Below are 21,271 nucleotides of genomic sequence, written 5' to 3' on the forward strand. Positions count from 1 at the left end.
CGAGTATTGACGCTGACTATCACACCTGGAGTCACGAGTTTGAATCCAGGGCGTGCTGAGTGACTCCAGTTAGGAGACCTCTCCTAAGCAACCAAATTGGCCCGGTTGCTAGGGAGGGTAGAGTCACATGGGGTAACCTCCTCGTGGTCGTGATTAGTGGTTCTCGCTCTCAATGGGGCGTGTGATAAGTTGTGTGTGGATTGCGGAGAGTAGCATGAGCCTCCACATGCTGTGAGTCTCCGTGGTGTCATGCACAACGAGTCACGTGATAAGATGCACGGATTGACGGTCTCAGAAGCGGAGGCAACTGAGACTTGTCCTCCGCCACCCGGATTGAGGTGAGTAACCGCACCACCACGAGGACCTACTAAGTAGTGGGAATTGGGCATTCCAAAATTGGGAGAAAAGTGGATAAAATAAAATAAAAATAAATAAATAAATAAAAAAAGGCATACAACCCAAGGCACACGTGCCACCTTTGCCATGTGGAGGGGTTGGCATGCGAGCAATAGCACAAGTAGACAAACCATTCGCAAGACCCGCTGAGCACCAACTTGGTGCCAAGCACGTCTCTACATTTTAAGAGGGTTACACAAGCATAAAGGGTTCGGCTTTGCGCTGTTCACTCCACGCAGTGGACGATAAAGGTTTGATCTCTTGCTGGCTGGCAGAAGCTGGCACTGATGGATCACTTGTGTCAGTCCTCCTGCCACTTATATAACTTTTTGCATCAAGTTATTTACCAAGCATAGAATACTAGCAATAAACAATAGTGACCTTTAGTGAGTTGCTTTTCATTTCCTTCATTTCCTTTTAAATTTAGGGTTATTAATCTTTTCTTATGCATTAAGGCCTTTATGCTGAATTTACTTGCAATTTACCAGGTCTGTTTATCCTTGTTTGATATACATTTCTAACTGGAAGGAAACTTTTGCTCATTATTGGCTGGCTGAGTGCCAGCAGCTATTGCGTTGAACAGCTCCAAATGTTGCCCTCCTTGTTCACTCTCACTCCAAGGAATTACATTATTCTATTCTTATACATCTATACATTAATGCCTTTTTACAGAATTTACTTGGCATTAGAGTGGTCAAATTACCATACCAGTTGGTCAGTCTAGCCAGCCACGCGTTAATGAGCCCAGAATTTTGCGCTATCATTCCAAGAAATTAAGCTGCATAAATGTATTGGTATGGATCTATTCTAATGAATTAACGCCTTTATAAGGAATTTACTTGCGAATAATTTTCAGCATTCGGAGTTCACTTCACTTCCAGCCAGCCACCATGTGGCAGTTCTCTTCAGTGAATATCATACAAGGACCTGGTAAATTGCAAGTATACGCTCCGTTTAAAGGCCTTAATGCATTAAAACATATTGTTATTATTAATATTAATTAGGTTGCAACACCTGCTAGCCATTTAAACTCCTCAACATCCATGCAGTAATAAGCAGTCCGTTCCCTATATGTTAACATAAGTTAATGCATTATAAACTAATATGACCATTGTATTTTCTTACATCAACATTAACTAAGATCAGAACTGTAGAAAAATATAGTTCATTGCTAGTTCATGATAACTGATGCAAAGTGTTACTGCAATTTCAAGTCTTTTGTCAAAGGCCCAAAGCAAATACATGATGCATGTGTACATTATTCACTATAAAGACACAACAGAAGACAACAGGTGACTGAAAGAGATTTGCACTGTTTATTTGGTGCTGATGAATGAAATCTGTTGTACAAAGTGTGAGTTAGAACTGAGAGCAACAAATCCATCAAACAGCAGTGAACAAATACTACTGTATGGAATAAAATAAAATGGATCATCTTCATATTGGGGGATGTGAGACAGAAAATAAACAGATGAAAGTAGTGGTGAAAACGTCGGAAGATGGGTTTACATTCTTCAAGTTTGGTTGACGTTTGGCGAAATTTAAATACACATATTGAAAATTAGACGAATACAAGAAGTCACACAGATTTCAAATTCTTAGCAAATATATAGATTGCTTTGTGCATTATGTGAAGTTTTTAAATAATCATGAGAAAATCCCCTGATGCAAAACGAGAATTCAGATAACACGTGATCTTTCGTTTAAGACCGCCCAAGCAAAACAGCAGACAAAAGCAACACAATACGCTTTAGAATGAAGCCAGTGAGAGCGCACAGATCACACAAATGACACTCCAATAAAGTATTTTAGAATATTATCTTAAACATAAATGGGGATTCATCTAATTCTCGCCTCTCTCTGTGCAATACATCACAAAAATAAACACTTCAATTTAAAACAAATCCTTTTGGCATTTTGAAATTTATGACATACAATATATTATCCTTCACTGTGCAAACATTCGTAATTTCATTTTGCACAATAAATAAAGATTAGATTCAGTAGGTACAACAAAATCAGAGCTATACAAAACAGAATTAAATTGGTAACAGCAGGGGCACAAATCTCAGATTTTTGAAAGGATTTTTCATCCAAAAAGGAAAATTTGGTCATCATTTACTCACCATGGGAGACTCTTTCTTCTGTGAGATACAAATAAGGCGATTTTTAAAAATTAAACCCTGGCCACTCTTCTCGATTTAATAAAAGTATATGGGGACTGACACGGCCAAGCTCCATAGAAGTGTTGAGAATATTCTTCAGAAATGTACCTGTTGTGTTCACACTGGTTTAGAACGACATTAGGGTGAGTAAATGATGACAGAATTACTATCCCTTTAAAGTCAACATATTTGTTCATAGTCCTGTGAAGTGTTTCTGTTCACCTGTTTTCGTGTTCGAATACAAATAGCACCGTGACTAAGAAACCCTGATGTCACTGATGACAATCGCTGCGTTTGTTTGTCGTTTGTTTGATTGTCACGTCGTTGAACTTTAAAAACTACAGCGGAGCGAGGAGGCGATGGTCAACTACGTCTGTTTAAAGGCAGAACCGGGCTGTGGAACCTGAAAGCTGGGGTCAGAGGCCGTACGGGTGAGTAGCACTAACGGAGGGCATTTAGGGCACGAGAGGTGTCGGAATGCATCAATACAGCAGATATCTGTGTTTCACATACATACGAGGGGGGCGGAGCTACATTGGTTCAGCTTCATGTGTTAGTGTCGCTGCCTGCTGATTGGCTATCCTCGGCGTGTCTGAACATCAGGATGGAGTTGTAGATCTTGAGGGCGGGGCCGAGCTTCACACTCATTATCTTGACGATGTCTCGCTGCGTCAACAGCAGAAATGCCTTCCCGTCGATTTGCTAAAGAGAAAACAAAGACGTAGAAAATGTTACAGACAAACAGTCGCTGTAGTCAATAAAAAACAGAAACTCAGAGCACATACAGTCATATCTGACTCACAAAACCCCCTTATACTCTGGTGCATTTTTGAGCTGCTGCCCGCAATTTTTCACACTCAAATTTAAAAGCTCCCTATTCACACATCTGCGGACTAATTATGCATTTTGAGTGTGTTATCGTCTCACCCCTTCATTTCTCAGTATGTGTTTAGCATTCTGGCTGATTTACTGGTTTTATTTGACAAATGTAAAAAAAATAAAAAAAATAAAAAAATGTTCTGTGTTACAGTCTCACCAGTTCATTCTTGTGTTTGTGTAAGTGTGTGTGTGAGTGAGTGTGTACATTTTGCACTGAGGATGTTTTAGAGTCTCAACCTGTAATTTCTGTCAGTTTTTTTTCTGCATTATGGCTGATTTATTGATTGTACTTGACAGATAAAAAAAAGCTCTATTTTTGGTCTTTCCCATTCATTTTCAATGGTCAGTCAATTTTGACCGTGAATACCAAAGGTGTCGTTATTTTTTTTATTTTTTTTACAAAAACAGTAAAAAAAAAAAAAAAAAAAAAAAACTGTTTTTTCAATTATTGAATAAATTAAACAATGAAAGTGAGCGATGGTCTGTGATTGGTTACAAGTAGACCTCAACGGGGGGGCCTGGGTAGCTCAGTGATAAAATACGCTGGCTATCACAACTGGAGTTCGCTAGTTCGAATCCAGGGCGTGCTGAGTGACTCCAGTCAGGTCTCCTAAGCAACCAAATTGGCCCGGTTGCTAGGGAGGGAAGATTCACATGGGGTAACCACCTCGTGGTCGCTATAATGTGGTTCGTTCTCGGTGGGGCGCGTGGTGAGTTGAGCGCAGTTGCCGCGGTGGGAGGCATGAAGCCTCCACACGCGCTTTGTCTCCGTGGCAACGCGCTCAACAAGCCACGTGATAAGATGCGTGGGTTGATGGTCTCAGACGCGGAGGCAACTGGGATTCATCCTCCGCCGCCCGGACTGAGGCGAATCACTACACCACCACGAGGACTTAAAAGCACATTGGGAATTCCAAATTGGGAGAAAAAGGGGGAAAAAAGTAGACCTCAACGGAATGCTGTAATTGATACTTTTCACGATTAGTTAAAGTTGTGGCAGCTGTAATTGTAATCTTCATTATTTATTAGATTAATTTGCTGCCATGTTTAAAAAATTAATTTATATTTCTTGATTGAAACCCACACGTACCTCCTCTCTGAACTGTTTGGCCTGCTCTTCACAGCCCGGTAAAGAATGAATAAAATCAGCCACCTGAAAACACACACAAGAAAGAGTTTGATATTCAATCTCAAGATCTTTCAGAACTCTCGAACATCAGAGCTGCTCAATATGACAAAACTGAGGTTATTAAATGGATGGCTAGTGAATTGAACTAGCCATATGTTTAAAAAAAAAGTAATTTTGAAGAGTAATTTTTTCTGGACAAACAGCGTGAGCTAAAGGTAATAGCATATATGACCTGAGAGTGATTCGTCACTCATGCAGAAGAACTGAGTTGCGTTCACTCAAACAGACAGTGACTCGTGCTGTGACACCTGAGGTTTGTAAGAAAGATTCTTTTGCTCTTAGAAGCCTTCTGCAGCTGCAGCAGAGCACAAAATATCCTACAGCATTTACTGCAAAACACATGCCGATGTGACAGGAAGAGAGTTCTACTACGCTCAGGGAGATCCAACAAACAACTGCTTCTAAGAATAACTTGTATGAGTATTACAGAGCTCTGTGTGAGTGTGATTAATGATGAGATTTTCCCGCAGTCCCATACAGTACATTTACAGTAAGAGCATCTGGAGCAGCGCCTGAGTTCAATTAAAAAGATAAACATCACAAAGGATCTTTGGAACAAAACATTTCATTTATTATAAAGCAACAATGTGCAGCCAGAACACATCAGTGAGTCCACAACACTATCAGAGCTGAACACGCTTTAAACCTCAAAACACACCACATAATGTTCAAACTGGGCGGTATGGCAGTAAATAAATGGTAGAGAGTCTGCTATACAGTAGTATATATGCAGAAAAAAATACGACATTAAGCAGAAGACTATATCTTACTGTGCAAACAGGTGATTCCAGTTTTAATGGAATTTATTATGGGAGCACTTTAGTCCTTAAACTCTATGGGGGCGCTATATCGCGAAAAGGGTTTGCGCTTAAAACGTTTAAGTCTCCGTATACATAAGTCAGGCATATGAGGTATCATTTGAAAGCTTAGAATCTGAACTTTTCTGAGATAAACATCACTTCTGCATTCATGTTACTATAAATAACAAAATAAGGCCTTAAAACATTCACACTGAAAATCAGCGCCCCCTAGAGGTAATAGGGTAGAAATATTTATATTAAAATAAAAGTCCTTCATATAGCACACCTACAGTTGAAGTCAGAAGTTTACATACACTTAGGTTGACGTCATTAAAACTCATTTTTTAACCACTCCACAGATTTAATATTAGCAAACTATAATTTTGGCAATCTACTTTGTGCATGACATGAGTAATTTTTCCAACAATTGTTTACAGACAGATTGTTTCACTTTTAATTGACTATATCACAATTCCAGTGGGTCAGAAGTTTACATACACTAAGTTAACTGTGCCTTTAAGCAGCTTGGAAAATTCCAGAAAATGATGTCAAGCCTTTAGACAATTAGACAATTAGCTTCTGATAGGAGGTGTACTGAATTGAAGGTGTACCTGTGGATGTATTTTAAGGTCTACCTTCAAACTCAGTGCCTCTTTGCTTGACATCATGGAAAAATCTAAAGAAATCAGCCAAGACCTCAGAAAAAAAAAAATTGTGGACCTCCACAAGTCTGGTTCATCATTGGGAGCAATTTCCAAATGCCTGACGGTACCACGTTCATCTGTACAAACAATAGTATGCAAGTATAAACACCATGGGACCACACAGCCATCATACCGCTCAGGAAGGAGACACATTCTGTCTCCTAGAGATGAACGTAGATTGGTGTGAAAAGTGCAAATCAATCCCAGAACAACAGCAAAGGACCTTGTGAAGATGCTGGAGGAAACAGGTAGACAAGTATCTATATCCACAGTAAAATGAGTCCTATATCGACATAACCTGAAAGGCTGCTCAGCAAGGAAGAAGCCACTGCTCCAAAACTGCCATAAATAAGCCAGACTACAGTTTACAAGTGCACATGTGGACAAAGATCTTATTTTTTTGGAGAAATGTCCTCTTGTCTAATGAAACAAAATTTTTACTGTTTGGCCATAATGACCATCATTATGTTTGGAGGAAAAAGGGTGAGGCTTGCAAGCTGAAGAACACCATCCCAACCGTGAAGCATGGGGGTGGCAGCATCATGTTGTGGGGGTGCTTTGCTGCAGGAGGGACTGGTGCACTTCACAAAATAGATGGCATCATGTGGAAGCAAAATTATGTGGATATATTGAAGCAACATCTCAAGACATCAGCCATGAAGTTAAAGCTCAGTCACAAATGGGTCTTCCAAATGGACAATGACCCCAAGCATAACTCCAAAGTTGTGGCAAAATGTCTTAAGGACATCAAAGTCAAGGTATTGGAGTGGCCATCACAAAGCCCTGACCTCAATCTGATAGAACATTTGTGGGCAGAACTGAAAAAGTGTGTGCGAGCAAGGAGGCCTACAAACCTGACTCAGTTACACCAGTTCTGTCTGGAGGAATGGGACAAAATTCCAGCAACTTATTGTGAGAAGCTTGTGGAAGGATACCCAAAACATTTGACCCAAGTTAAACAATTTAAAGGCAATGCTACCAAATACTAACAAAGTGTATGTAAACTTCTCACCCACTGGGAATGTGATGAAAGAAATAAAAGCTGAAATAAATTATTCTCTCTACTATTATTCTGACATTTCACATTCTTAAAATAAAGTAGTGATCCTAACTGACCTAAGACAGGGAATGTTTTCTATAATTAAAAGTCAGGAATTGTTTTAATGTATTTGGTTAAGGTGTATGTAAACTTCATATATTAAATGAAAGCTCTCACTCTCAGGAATGTGACTGTATAGTTTATTTTGTTGCACTAATACCACAGTTTAAAAGATTTTCAAAAGAATCACAAAGTGAAATATGATTTCTTTAAGTCATCAAATACAAACGTCTCTTTTATACTCCGATAACTGCTATTGTAAACCCCAAATAGCGAAAAATGTTATATCTGCTTTTACCTTAGGCAAATATATTAAAAATGAGCCATTTTTACTTGTCTGTGAGCTTACTTGGCTGAATAATCCAATGTTATATCTTAGATGTCCAGAACAACATATGCCATCCAGAAGGAAAAGCATGCAAAACAAATCATCAGAAAAATATGTGTTCGACTACTGATGATAAAATGTTATTTATAATCTGAAATGGGATGATGTCTCTTTCTAATGACACTTAGATTGATCTTCTAGTCCACTCAGAGGCCGAGATATTCAATGAAATAATGAGGGTGTTGCTTGAACTGAAAATTAGACTGAATGTCTATGGACGAGCACATCTGTGAGGGATAAAATGTGTTAGAGCGCCACCTACATTTCAGATCTGTATATTGTGATGGAATGTGAGAGAGAAAAAATATTTCTAGTGCTTTCTGCCATTTAGTGGAATAAAATTAGACTTTTCAAAGTGAGATAGAGTGAACAGAACCAGAATTACATGTTTATCTGTTTATCATAAGATTACAAACACATACAATATCATTTAAGAATAGTTGGAGTTTTTCTTTCTATTTGGGGGGGATTTCTGAAAAAATTAGACCAATTTTTGGCAATTAGTCCACAGTGTGTGAATGGTGAGCTTTTAAATTAGTGAAAAATTGCGGGTGGCAGCCCAAAAATGCACCAGAGTCTAAGGGGTTAGAGCGCTCCTATTGCTAAACAATATTAACTTGGTGTATTAATATAGAACTCTTGTGTGCTCACAGATGCATGCATGACAACTAATTTCAACTTCAAATGAGGCTCATCCAATCCGAATTTAATGTTTTGAATCACTGTTAAATTTTGAAGCTGTTTTTGCATGATGTCAGATGTATTTATTTGTTATGAATTTTCTCATCTTCTCGTTTGCATTCATCAAGGTTCAAATATGAACAAAATAATAAAATAAAAAAGAAAATTTAACTGGTAAAGTTTTTTTATTCTTTGGATTAGGCAAAAGGAGTCATCACCACATGTTAATATTATAATAGGGTACAATGTGGCTAAAAGCCCCTGGGTTAAAAGGCACTTTTGATTTGATTTTCTCCAAAACACTTAAAAGCAAGAAAAACTTCCACAGCACTTTCTTTAACAACTGTTTGTCACTATACACGGCACAATATTTCTGATCCATGATCTCATTGCGTGCAATGTCTAAAGTTTGATTTTAAGGTAATTTTATCTAATATTTAATCATTTTAAAAATGTAGCTGATGAGAATCCCTGAAATTATCACATTTATTTTGAGACAAAATATTTCTTTAGCATTCTCAGTTTTGTTTTGTTAATGGTGCTTAACCTCGTGCGACCTTGTGTACACATGCGTGGACGTTGTATTTTGGCTTCGCTATATGCAATGCATAATTTAATTTCATTTAAACGGACTGATCTCAGTTCAGGAGACTCTGTGCTGTCAGTAAAGGGTTAAACTTTCAACGCACCGAGTCATGTGATCAAACAACATGGCGCTGATCTCAGCTGAGTTTTTCTTTGGGAGAAAACTATGTCTGATAAGAAACCTAATTAAGTTTTTACACTGAAACCTGATTGAGCCAAGAGAGTCTCTAGTTTAATCACGAAACAGCACGCTGTTAAACACAATGACCACATATGTGGACTATAGTCTCATTTTCATTAAAATATCCTATATATTTACTGTACATTATCACATTGAGAATAAATGGATTCATCCAAAAGCTGAAAAATGTGTCTTTCAGAGGCTTTATATGGAGTTAGGATGAAAATAAGGTGCATTTCAAACTGTTCTGAGACCAGTGCAGACAGACAGCACACTGGAGGTTAAGTCATTCACTAAATAGGGAGCAAGGGAGCATCCTATAGCTCTCTATGCAGTTAAGTGCATTCACTCCTAAAATCTGATCAAAAGTTCAGTTTCAGGCTGCAGATGATGTTTGGATCACTCAACATGTTTGACAGACATGTGACAATGATAATCAGTACATAGATTCAGAATTTATAATGTATCATTTTATTTTAACATGATTGACAGTGATTGGATGATGCTGGACATTACTTTGAATCAGAATTAATTATGATAATTTCTGATTAACATCTCAGAAACATGAATAATCAACACTCCTGGAAACATCATAAACTATTTGATGAAAAATATCTGACTTTCTGTAGCTTGATATTATTTAAAATTTCACAACTTAGTCCCGCTGTCCACATATGAGGACATACATTTTTAGGAAAACTATTTGCTCTATTTTTTATTTTTTTTGTGCTGGTTTATTAGGTGCTACTAGTTACAAATCAAAAAGGGAACGAGTCACGATCTGGTCTCAGGAGATTAAATCAAACGTTTTTAAATAACTGTCTAATTCATGAAAGGATAAAATAGTGCACACTTTTCTGAAGTGCTGAAAATGAATAAGCATTATCTTAAAGGGACAGTTTACCCAAAAATGAAAATTCTCTTATCATTTACTCACCCTCATGCCATCCCAGATGTGTATGACTTTCTTTCTTCTGCAGAACACAAATTAAGATTTTTAGAAGAATATTTCAGATCTGTAGGTCCATACAATGCAAGTGAATGGTGACCAGAACTTTGAAGCTTCAAAAAGCACATAAAGGCAACATAAAAGTAATCCATACGACTCCACTGGTTTAGTTAATGTCTTCTAAAGCAAAACGATCGCTTTTGATGCGAAAACTATAAATCATCGCTTCTGGGCGGAGTTCACGCAGTCTCTCGTGTGACATATTAGCGTCAGCATGTTATAGACGTAATCTTACGTTTGTCTCTCAGTAGAGACATCCAGGATGAGCACACAAACGCCACATTGAGTAAACAAACAGATAAAACCAACGAAGCTTCTGAGCAGCGTTCCTCCAACTAAATTGTAAACAGTGCAACTCTTCCGGGCGTGTCGCATGTGCGTCTGCTCTCGCGTGAACATGCCAACGTGATTACCTCACACGTGCGTACTGCTGATGACCGGAAGCGACTGATCTTTTTCCCAGCAAAAGCGATCGTTTCACTTTAGAAGACCATTAATGTAACCAGTGGAGTCGTCTGGATGATGTTTATGCTGACTGATCACCATCCACTTGCATTATAAGGACCTACTGAGACGAGATATTTTTCTTCAAATGTGTTCTGCAGAAGAAAGAAAGTCATGCACATCTGGGATGGCATGAGGGTGAGTAAATGATGAGAGAATTTTCATTTTTGGGTGAACTGTCCCTTTAATTTATTACTCAAAAAGCATCTTGCTGTCTCAAAAGTATTTGCAACTATTGTCGTTATATTTACACTATACTACTAGTAACGCTGTCATCACCTCTACACCTGATTGACAAAGCCGTCAGCTAGTGTCTGTATGAACATCAGATCCATTATCAGACGTTCACTCATTAACAACAGGAAGTGGCTTTATAATGTCAGCACAGGGCTGTTTGTTGCTAATGAAGACGTATGTTCTGCTCTCTAATGAACGCGGAGTGCCGGCTGCAGATCTGCACAGATTTCATTAGTATTCAATCCAACAGGGACAGTAGCAGCAATTAAATGTTCGACCATTACTGTACAGAAAATTGCCCAATCCGGCCAGAGTGCGAGCACAACACAGAGATGAATGTTTTGCCTATCTACTGCCATCAAGTCACATTTATAAAAGCCTTTATGCATCTAAAACAGTCTCTAAATGAAACACTGGACAAATCTATATTTCCCCGCAGATCGATTCTGCTTTCATATTCCCAGAGAACACAGGAATAGATCTGGAACTCTGGGCCGGATGCATTAAATGTTCTGACCGCTGGCAGATGTTCCAAGCGGTCACATCCATTTAGGAGCTTCATGTTTGTGTGATATGCTAATAGATCTGCCACAGTTAAAAGAGCTTCAAACCGCAAAGGACAATCACACGGCTGTACACTCAGATGCTTAAAGCAACAGAACACGCAATATCTCAAGATCATATTTATAAACTTATGTGTGATATTAGTGTGAAACAGCTCAGCCAGTCACATATTCTCTTTCTGTTCGTTCATGGTCAACCTTATTTATACGTTAACCTGGCCATGTAGAAAGTTTTGGTGCATCTACAGGATAATGAAAATTATTAGGAAAGGGGGGCTGTGTTTTTTAGTGAGCATTTTAAGTTAGTCTGTAAACTGTAAACATGTTAAAATTCTCTGAATTGATTACACACATTTTATTGATTTATTTATTATTTTTTTATCCCTTTTTCTCACAATCTGGAATGCCCAATTCCCAGTACTTACTAGGTCCTCGTGGTGGCGCAGTTACTCACCTCAGCCCGGGTTCTGAGACCGTCAATCCGTGCATCTTATCACGTGACTCGTTGTGCATGACACCGCGGAGACTCACAGCATGTGGAGGCTCATGCTACTCTCCACGATCCACACACAACTTACCACACGCCCCATTGAGAGCGAGAACCACTAATCACGACCACGAGGAGGTTACCCCATGTGACTCTACCCTCCCTAGCAACCGGGCCAATTTGGTTGCTTAGGAGACCTGGCTGGAGTCACTCAGCACGTCCTGTATTCGAACATGCGACTTCAGGGGTGATAGTCAGCGTCAATACTCGCTGAGATACACAGACCCCCCTGAATTGATTACACACATTGATTATTTCCAGTATGTAACCAAAAGAGTCTAATAAATTACAACAAGGGCATAACTGTATAAAGTTACAGATGGTGTGTGAATGTCCTATGTTATGATTTCTAATTTTTTTGTAATAAAATTCAATAATGTAAGTTCACTGTAAAAAGTGTCTGTTAATGCTAAAAGAATGTAAATAAGCTACAGTAAAAAAAATTAAAAATAAAATAACTATGGTAAAAACAAATATATTTTACCAGAAAATACATGTATTTTTGCGGTAAAATATTGTAAAAAAAAATAAATAAAAAAATTAAATTATATATATATATTTTCTTTTATTTCTTTTTTTAAAAGTATGACTTTACCATATAATTAATGGTAAAAATTACTATTATGTTTAACAAGAGAATCATGTACTTTTTACAGTAAACTATTGTTACAATTACGGTGAAAAACAATAATTGGGTTTTCCCAGAAGTTTCTGTGTAACCCATCACATTTTATTATATTTTATGGGAATAGTTGTGTTTCTTCATTGGGGTGTTCTGTGTTATATTTGATGTAGTTAATATTTATTGCATTATTTAAGTGTCACATGTGTTTCCATGATGGTGTTTTGTGTCTCTACATGACTGCTCCTGGAAGCATCACTCTTGATAAACTTTAATGTGGCCTTTTTTAAGTACTATGGTGATTAACAATATATTTGAAAGACTTTTATAGTTCCAGAAGATTTATTTTATTTAATAATAATAATAATAATATAATATTATATATATATATAAAAATGTAAAATAACATTTTATTATTTTTGTTTTTTCCAGTTTAAAAGTGTTTACTTGAATACATTATACTGCTGTTAGATATCTGAATAAAGACCTGTTTTAATTTAGGGGTGTGTGAAAATGTCATCATTCTAGAAATACATTTCTAATTAAACTATATTCAGAGTCATTTAATGAAAATACTGGCCATTATTCACCATTAAACAGGCACCATTAGCTGAAGGCAACGGCACGATCAATCTGGATTCAATTCCAAACAAACACTTTACTCACTGCAGGTGTTTGTCAATGAATAAATGCTTATAAATCCTTTTAATAAACGACAGAAAAGTGTTGAGCAGAACTTGCACTAAATGCCTTCAGTCCTTCCGCTATATGTACCACAGTAAAGCACAGTAAATTAGAGTAAAGCCGTTTTGACTCTGCAACAACACAAAATCAGCTCTAAACACTCTGTACCACAATAAAACACTTTATGATGTCCTCTCGGATGAATACTGAATATTAACTTTGTTCTGAACTAGAGGAAGAGAGGCAGATGTTTGTCAACTAAGATACTGAACAGGCCCATAACCGATAAAAGGAATATTCCAGGTTCAGTACAATTTGAGGCATTTGAGGCATAATGTTGATTACCACAAAAATTAATTTTGATTCGTCCCTCCTTTTCTTTAAAAATCTGTGTTCCAGTGAGACACTTACAATGGAAGTGAAGGATCAATTTGACCTCTGTAAGTGACATTACCACAACAAAAACACGCTGAAACTACTGTGAATGTGTCACCGGGTCAAGACGTTCTTACTCGACACAGTTTCCAAGTGTAGAATTTGCAGGAAGTTTAACTGCTCACATTATTTTGGTGTAGGGCATCTGTGCAATAGTGTGGCATATAGTATGGTATAGGGCTTTGTGCAATATCTGATGTGTACATGCATGTTAATTGTAGTTTATTTGTATGTGTGCTGCTATGTTGACTGTGTTCTCTCAAATACCCAAGACAAACTTAATCTAATCTAATCAGCACTCTCATTTAACACAAATGTCTTCCAATCACTTTGTCACTGTAAACCGCTGTCAGTGTAAACACCTTTTATGTATCAATAGAGGTGCAACAATACAGAAAATTTGACCAGTATGAATGTCAATGACTATTTTTATTATGGCTTTTAATCAATATGATGTGTGATATTATAAATCTATACCGTTTATTCTGTTGTGAAACAAAACATTCACACAAAGTCACATACTTTAAGTGAAATCAGGCATTAGATCATTAGAGTCCTGCCCTCAACACACGCCATTGGTTGATCAAACAGATAGCCCCGTCCCCACTAATGCCACTGGCTGAACAAACAAATAGTCCCACCCCCAACTCACACTACTGGTTGAGTTGATGTTGTGTCACTCAAAATAAACAGAGAATTTTTATAGCACCACAGAGACACAGTGTTTACAGTTTTCGAGAAAATTAATCTACACATGGCTTACATAGTTGTCTCTGCAAGTTTAGCTGGAACTACAAAGTATTTTAACACCGAAAACACACTTCAGCTTTAAAAAACACTAATATTACACAGAATCTGTGCATGCAGAAAGTCTTTAAATCATATAGTTCTCCACATCCTCTGCACTTTGAATGTTCATTTATTAACACTTATGTTGTGTTCTGGTAACTTTGACCTGGACAACTTTTTTTTTTCTTACGAAGTTTTTTTTTAATACTTAATCCTTTAGATGAGCATGTGGATGTGTGTTTGCACACAAAAGTCTTCAGACATGTGCACACACACACGCAAACACACACACGCACGCACGCACGCACGCACACACAAACACACACGCACGCACAAAACACACGCATGCACGCACACACAGTACAAAACCTTTCATAATTACTTAAAAAGAAGTTGATAAATAGATCTAATGCAATATCTTGTGATAATATGCAATATTTTATTTATTTTTTTTATCCCCTTTTCTCCCAATTTGGAATGCCCAATTCCCACTACTTAGTAGGTCCTCGTGGTGGCGCGGTTACCCGCCACAATCCGGGTGGCGGAGGACAAGTTTCAGTTGCCTCCGCTTCTGAGACCGTCAATCCGCGCATCTTATTACGTGACTCATTGTGCATGACACCGCGGAGACTCACAGCATGTGGAGGCTCATGCTACTCTCCACAATCCACACACAACTTACCACACGCCCCATTGAGAGCAAGAACCACTAATCACGACCACGAGGAGGTTACACCATGTGACTCTACCCTCCCTAGCAACCGGGTCAATTTGGTTGCTCAGGAGACCTGGCTGGAGTCACTCAGCACGCCCTGGATTCGAACTCACGACTCCAGGGGTGATAGTCAGCGCCAATACTCGCTGAGATACCCAGGCCCCCCAATATATGCAATATGAGAGATTTATAAACAATCTCAGTGGGCTGGTCATTTTTGACCGGAAACACAAAATGTGTTAGCACAAAACAAACACAACACAAGGGTTAAATATTTTGGCTTATTTAATTATGCTATCTGTTACCAATAAAACTAAAGTACTCTCAGCTCAACCTGACACATTTGACCATGTTTACATTCATTCCATAGAAGTTTGAAGATTTTGACTTAACATCAGCGCAGAAAATATGAAAAACATCTGCAGATTTCATCTGTGGCTGTATTGTGCATCCCTGTGTGTAAATCAACCTCAAAGATCATTTTAAGCCAAAACAGGCACAACTTTCAGAAGAACTTTAAGAACTAAATGAATGCTAAAGCACACAGGACTCAACAGTCTCTGTCTTGCTGGTGGAAGTGGTGTTATAATATCTGAGTGATGTCACAGATATCACGCCGGTCACACAGACACACACGTGTCTTACCTCCTCTATACTCCAGTGGGCGACACGACTGGCCTGAACGCCCGCCACACCCGGCAGCAGTTTACAGTGTTGCTCCCAACACAGCGGCAGGTCACGAGACGGGTGAGCCGACATTGCCGACAGAAACACCGACTGATGCAGAGCCTGCTGGAGACTGTCCATGTTACGCTCTGAAAATACAAACACACAGGTCAGTGAGGAACATCGGTAAACGAATAGTCAACTTTTAAGATATGAGAAAGTATTCTCACACTATCACAAGCCCGTTAAACCTTCAATCATGTGCAGGATATGAACAGCAGATATCTATCATTCAATTTACACTAGTTAACATGGTAATACTTGAGATCAGCAATGAAATTACTACTAGTACAAATTTGTTTTTCACTAGTGGCAATGTTATTTATGTAACTAGTCATTTTTAATTACTCTTCAATTTAATGATATCTGAAATCCACTTCCAGATTTCTAACATGCTGAAATACATTTACAAATATGCAAATTTGCATTTTCACTTGCTGGAATTCAGTTGTTGGTATCAGAAAACAATATCTGTACCAGTAACAATAAAAAAATAAAATAAAATAAAATTTTATATTCAAATAAAAAATGTTTACTAGTAAAAAGTTCATTGGAGCAAGAAAGTTAACACTTTCTAAGAAGACCATATTTATAATGCATTGCAAAAGTATTGCATTATAATGCATTCATAATGTCTCATAATACGCCTTATTATTTGATATACAACAGTTAGTTCCGGTCCTGGAATCTGATTGGACGAGATACATTCCATGAGTACTGATGGTCTGACACCATCAGCATTCGGACGCTTCACTGTGTGTATCAATCCGCTGGTGTTTGTGCCGTTTTAAACTAAAGTGTAAGAGCAGTGCAGATGTGTTAAGAGCTATCTGTCTCTTTACATTTAATTTTGTGACATTACATATTTTAGCCAGCAGGTGGCAGCAAAAGACCATTTTTGTGTGTAATATGAGCCAGTTTGTGATGTGAAGTGAGTCAGCGTCAGTCAGTGTTTACATTCATCAGCACTACGTGATCGCTTGTATTACTACTACACTACTAAAGCTAGGAAATAGCTTTAAATGGCTTTAAACGAACAACTTCAGCATTAAGGCTCATCAAAGCTGAGAGACACAACAGACTGATTAATTACACAAACTCAAGGTGCTTACCTCTTATCAGAGTTTCCGCATTGAACGATTGTGGTTTCTACAGTGAATGACTCATGCGCACTGTGAAATAGGGAGGAATACTCCCGCTTGAACGGTTATTTTTCCAATGAGAAAATAGGATGAATTTCACCAAAATGACATTATCTTCAGAAAGCTGACTAACATCAACAGGTGATCGCACACGCTCCATAACTCACTCTCTCTCTCACACACACACACACACACACACACACACACACATACACACACACACACACATCCTTGTTTCTCCAGTAACTCGTTAGAAACAGCCCAAGCCATAATACTAGTTTTAAAGAGATGTTTTTGAATAACTAACGAAGGCTTGGACGCATCATTTGGTTTGAACCAGCAACGGCAGATTCTGATCCGTCACATAAAGTAGTTCCATGCACAAATACGTTTTTTATAACCGTACGCGTTTTTCCTAATTTTTAAAAATGTACTTGTTCATTGAACTGTTGTTTATAAGCAAGATCACACTCGCAATTGTGCTATATGGCCCTAAATCAGCACAGTGCTGATATAGAACCATATTACACTCTTGCTTGTGTGAAATTGCTTAATTATAACTTCACATAATTACATTTTTACTACAGATATAATACATTATAATACTTAACCTATTCATTGTTATACCTTGAAAAGTATAATGCGTTATAACACAATCAATTTTATCCACAGAAGTTTTAATGCAAATTAAATGTAGATGTTGGAAGTCAGAATAAAAGTGCACAGAATACAAAGGAACATTGAGTAAATAATTAATTGCTTTTTTACTAGATTCATTTTTTTTATATCAAGAATGGATAACGCAAATAATGTCATTTTGGATCAAGAATTCATGTTTTAATATGAATTTAGAATAATGATATACATTCAAATAATCGCTCTATTCATTGGGATACAGTATAGATGAACATTAATTTATTATCACAGTTTATATATTAGTTTTATTTAACACCAAGGAAACGCTTCTAATTAAACCTTTCATTAAATCATTGGATATATAAACAAAAATAATTCATGTTTTACTAGTGCAAACCTAATTACTGATTTAAAAAATGGATAGGGAAGTAATAGACTCTAAAAACGAAATTAACTCGGAAAAACCAGTTCAAACTGTGTGTCACATCTGTCTGATCACAGAGAGAAATAGACGAGACAATGAACGATGACACGTGATGACGTTCTGGGCGACTGAGACAAGAGTACTTTGATCAGATGGGTAGATCATGATAGTGCACACACAGAAACATGTTTCTGATGTAAAACACATACTAATAAACTCTGTTATGAATGACACGAACCAGCATACAGTCCACAAATGAAAAACTGAGTAATTCCTTTCTAAAGGTCATCTCTATTCTGCCAAGTTTACTCCAAAAAAGAAATGATACATTTATTTGTGTTTTATTTGATCCTTCAGAAGCTGTTTTATGCTCATTACAATGTGTAACAAAATATATATATATTTGTTTTGCTTCCTGGGTAGTAAGTGTTATTCCCTAATTGATTATGCCTCAAAAGTATAGAAAATGTCTATTATTCCCCACAAACTCTGCTTTTGTGACCAGGACAGTGATATTTTATAATTTACCTATTTTCCAGAACATTCCAGATAGATTCAGTGCTGAGTAAAATTGGAGTAACTTCTAGAACTTTCTAGAACTTTCCAGTAATATAAATAGTAGTATAAATACAGGGGCCTTAAGCCCACCAGTTCAGTTCCAGCTGCCTAAGTGGATACATATCAAGACCTTGCTGGATGCCTTGAAGTATGATGAGTACGGCTGGGAGTTCATAGCAGACTTCAGAATGGTGGCATTCCTGATGGGTCTCCAAGGCGGTTTCCCTGCTATCTTTGCCTTTGGGACAGCAGGGACACCAAGGCGCACTACCACAGGCGGGACTGGCCACAGTGGACCGAGTTCTCTGTGGGGAGGAACAACATCAAGTGGGACCCGCTGGTGGACCCCCAGGAAGGTGCTGATGCCACCACTGCACATCAAACTGGGCCTTATGAAGCAATTTGTCAGAGCTCTAGATAAGGAGTCGGCAGCCTTCAAGTACCTTCAAGACTTCTTCCCTAAGCTGTCTGAGGCAAACCGGTGTCTTCATCGGACCACAGATAAAGAAGATCCTGGAGTGCAATGAATTCCCCAAGAAGCTCACTAGTAAGGAGAAAGCGGCTTGGAACAGCTTTGTCGCAGTGGTTCGGGGCTTCCTGGGCAATCACAAGGCCGAAAACTATGTGGAGCTGGTTGAGACTCCGGTGAAGAACTACGGCACAATGGGCTGTAGGATGTCCCTCAAAGTCCATATCCTTGATGCTCATCTTGATAACTTGAGAACATGGGAGCGTACTCAGAGGAGCAAGGCGAGCGCTTCCATCAGGATATACTGGACTTTGAACGCCGCTACCAAGGACAGTATAACGAGAACATGATGGGAGACTACATTTGGGGGCTGATTCGTGAAAGTGATTTCCAGTGTAATCATAAATCTCGAAAAACTACTCACTTCTACATCTTTTGTAGTCATTTTTGTATTACTTTAGTATAAATACATGTTCATTTGGATTCATATGTTGTTGTTTTTCTGACTTTATGTGAATGAAAAGACACAAATTCGCCCGTTTTCTCATTGGAAATAGGTAAATTTCAAAATATCACTGTCCTGGTCACAAAAGCAGAGTTTGTGGGGAATAATAGCCATTTTCTATACTTTTGAGGCTTAAGCAATTAGGAAATAACACTTACTACCCAGGAACAAAAACTGTGTTACAGAGTGTTACTGATGTTCTGTGTACGTATGCATCATGTTCTTTTAGTTCTGTGATTGTAATTCTGTGAACACAAACAGATCTGGTCATCATCTGCTCACTGAGATCTCACTTGAGTTACTGGCGAGCATCGTTGTGTTTAAAACACCTGTGAGGGTCTGGCAGAACGCTGAACTCTCACACTCAAACTCTCTGTATGATCTACATGAGAAAAGTGCTTTTAAAAAAAGCACAAATCTGTGTTTCAGTGAGACACTTACAATGGAAGTCAATGGGGTCAATTTTTGGAGAGTTTAAAGACAGAAATGTGAAGCTTATAATTTTTTACATTACATTAATTCTTCTGTTAAAACTTGTGTATTATTTGAGCTGTAAAGTTGTTTAAATCGTCGTTTTTACGATTGTTCATGGTTGCGTTATGTCGTCATGGTAACGAAGTTGTAAAATTGTCTATAACTACACAGATACGGTTATTAAGCAATTATATGACAGTAAAATCATGTTAACACACATATTGTTTATGTCTTGTGTCTATACTTTTGAAACAGTGAGTATTTTAATGTTTACAGATTATTGACCCCCATTGACTTCCATTGTAAGTGTCTCACTGGAACACAAGTCGAAATTTATTTTTGTGGTAATCAACATTATGCCACAAATGCTGTCGATTGCTAAATAAACAGATTAGTAACACAGATCTTTCATTTACAGCCCTCACAAAACACGGAGACCTTCAGATTATGTACAATAGCGTGAACATTTCCAGCAGAAGAAGTCTGAAGGTGGTGAATTTGTAAGAAAACCAGTTAACTGACCATCCGGACTCAAGTGTTGTATTAAACCTCGCTTACGGCCGCCTGTAACTCCACCAGTGCTGACAGAGTTCCTGTTAATGAGCTCAAATGAGGACTGATCTTCAGACTGTGTGTGTAGAACAAATTCAACAAAACACACAGAAGTCTTGAAATATCAATGAGGTTTCAATGGAACTGACAATCATGTCCAAATATTGTTGTTCCATTAGAAGATGTGTACTGATGCATTATTTAATTAATGAAAGTGTGTGTGTGTGTGTCTCCCAGAGGAACAAACAAACATCTCAAGGCCAGACCATAATGAACAGACCACTGACATCACTCATTGAGTGTCAGGACAGCAGCAAAAGTGGATCTGATACAGCAATTCATTTACGGGTGTTTCTTAAAATTCTGGCACTTTCATGTTTCAGGGGTTGATTTATTAAAACAAACAGATTTTACATTTGTTTAAACATTTGTTGTGAAAAGTCACATTAAAACTGAACTGGAAACTTTTCACCAGGCCTTCATTATTTATTTTTGGTATTTTCAAATGCCTTTTATGTATAAATTTGACTGTTTTAGTCTTGACCAACACAAAATATGTATCGTTTGAAAGCTTAGAAGCTCTACTTTACAATGCATGTAGTCATTATGACCA

The 21,271-nt window shown here is 37.8% G+C and overlaps 1 protein-coding gene across 4 annotated transcripts in view; it reads right to left on the minus strand.

Annotated features, from left to right (window-relative positions):
• Positions 1-1,689: 1,689 nt before the first annotated feature.
• Positions 1,690-21,271, minus strand: part of LOC127431914 (lethal(3)malignant brain tumor-like protein 4) — a 102,287-nt gene continuing 82,705 nt past the window's right edge. For all 4 annotated transcript variants that reach the window (XM_051682570.1, XM_051682567.1, XM_051682569.1 and 1 more), the window contains 3 exons: positions 15,818-15,987; positions 4,531-4,593; positions 1,690-3,263 (listed from right to left, as the gene is read on the minus strand). In XM_051682570.1, the coding sequence (XP_051538530.1) occupies positions 3,108-3,263; positions 4,531-4,593; positions 15,818-15,987 (389 nt within the window). In that variant the 3' untranslated portion in view covers positions 1,690-3,107. The remainder of the gene's footprint in view (positions 3,264-4,530; positions 4,594-15,817; positions 15,988-21,271) is intronic.

The sequence above is a fragment of the Myxocyprinus asiaticus genome, chromosome 41 (genome assembly GCF_019703515.2).
Source record: "Myxocyprinus asiaticus isolate MX2 ecotype Aquarium Trade chromosome 41, UBuf_Myxa_2, whole genome shotgun sequence".
Taxonomy (NCBI): Eukaryota; Metazoa; Chordata; class Actinopteri; order Cypriniformes; family Catostomidae; genus Myxocyprinus; species Myxocyprinus asiaticus.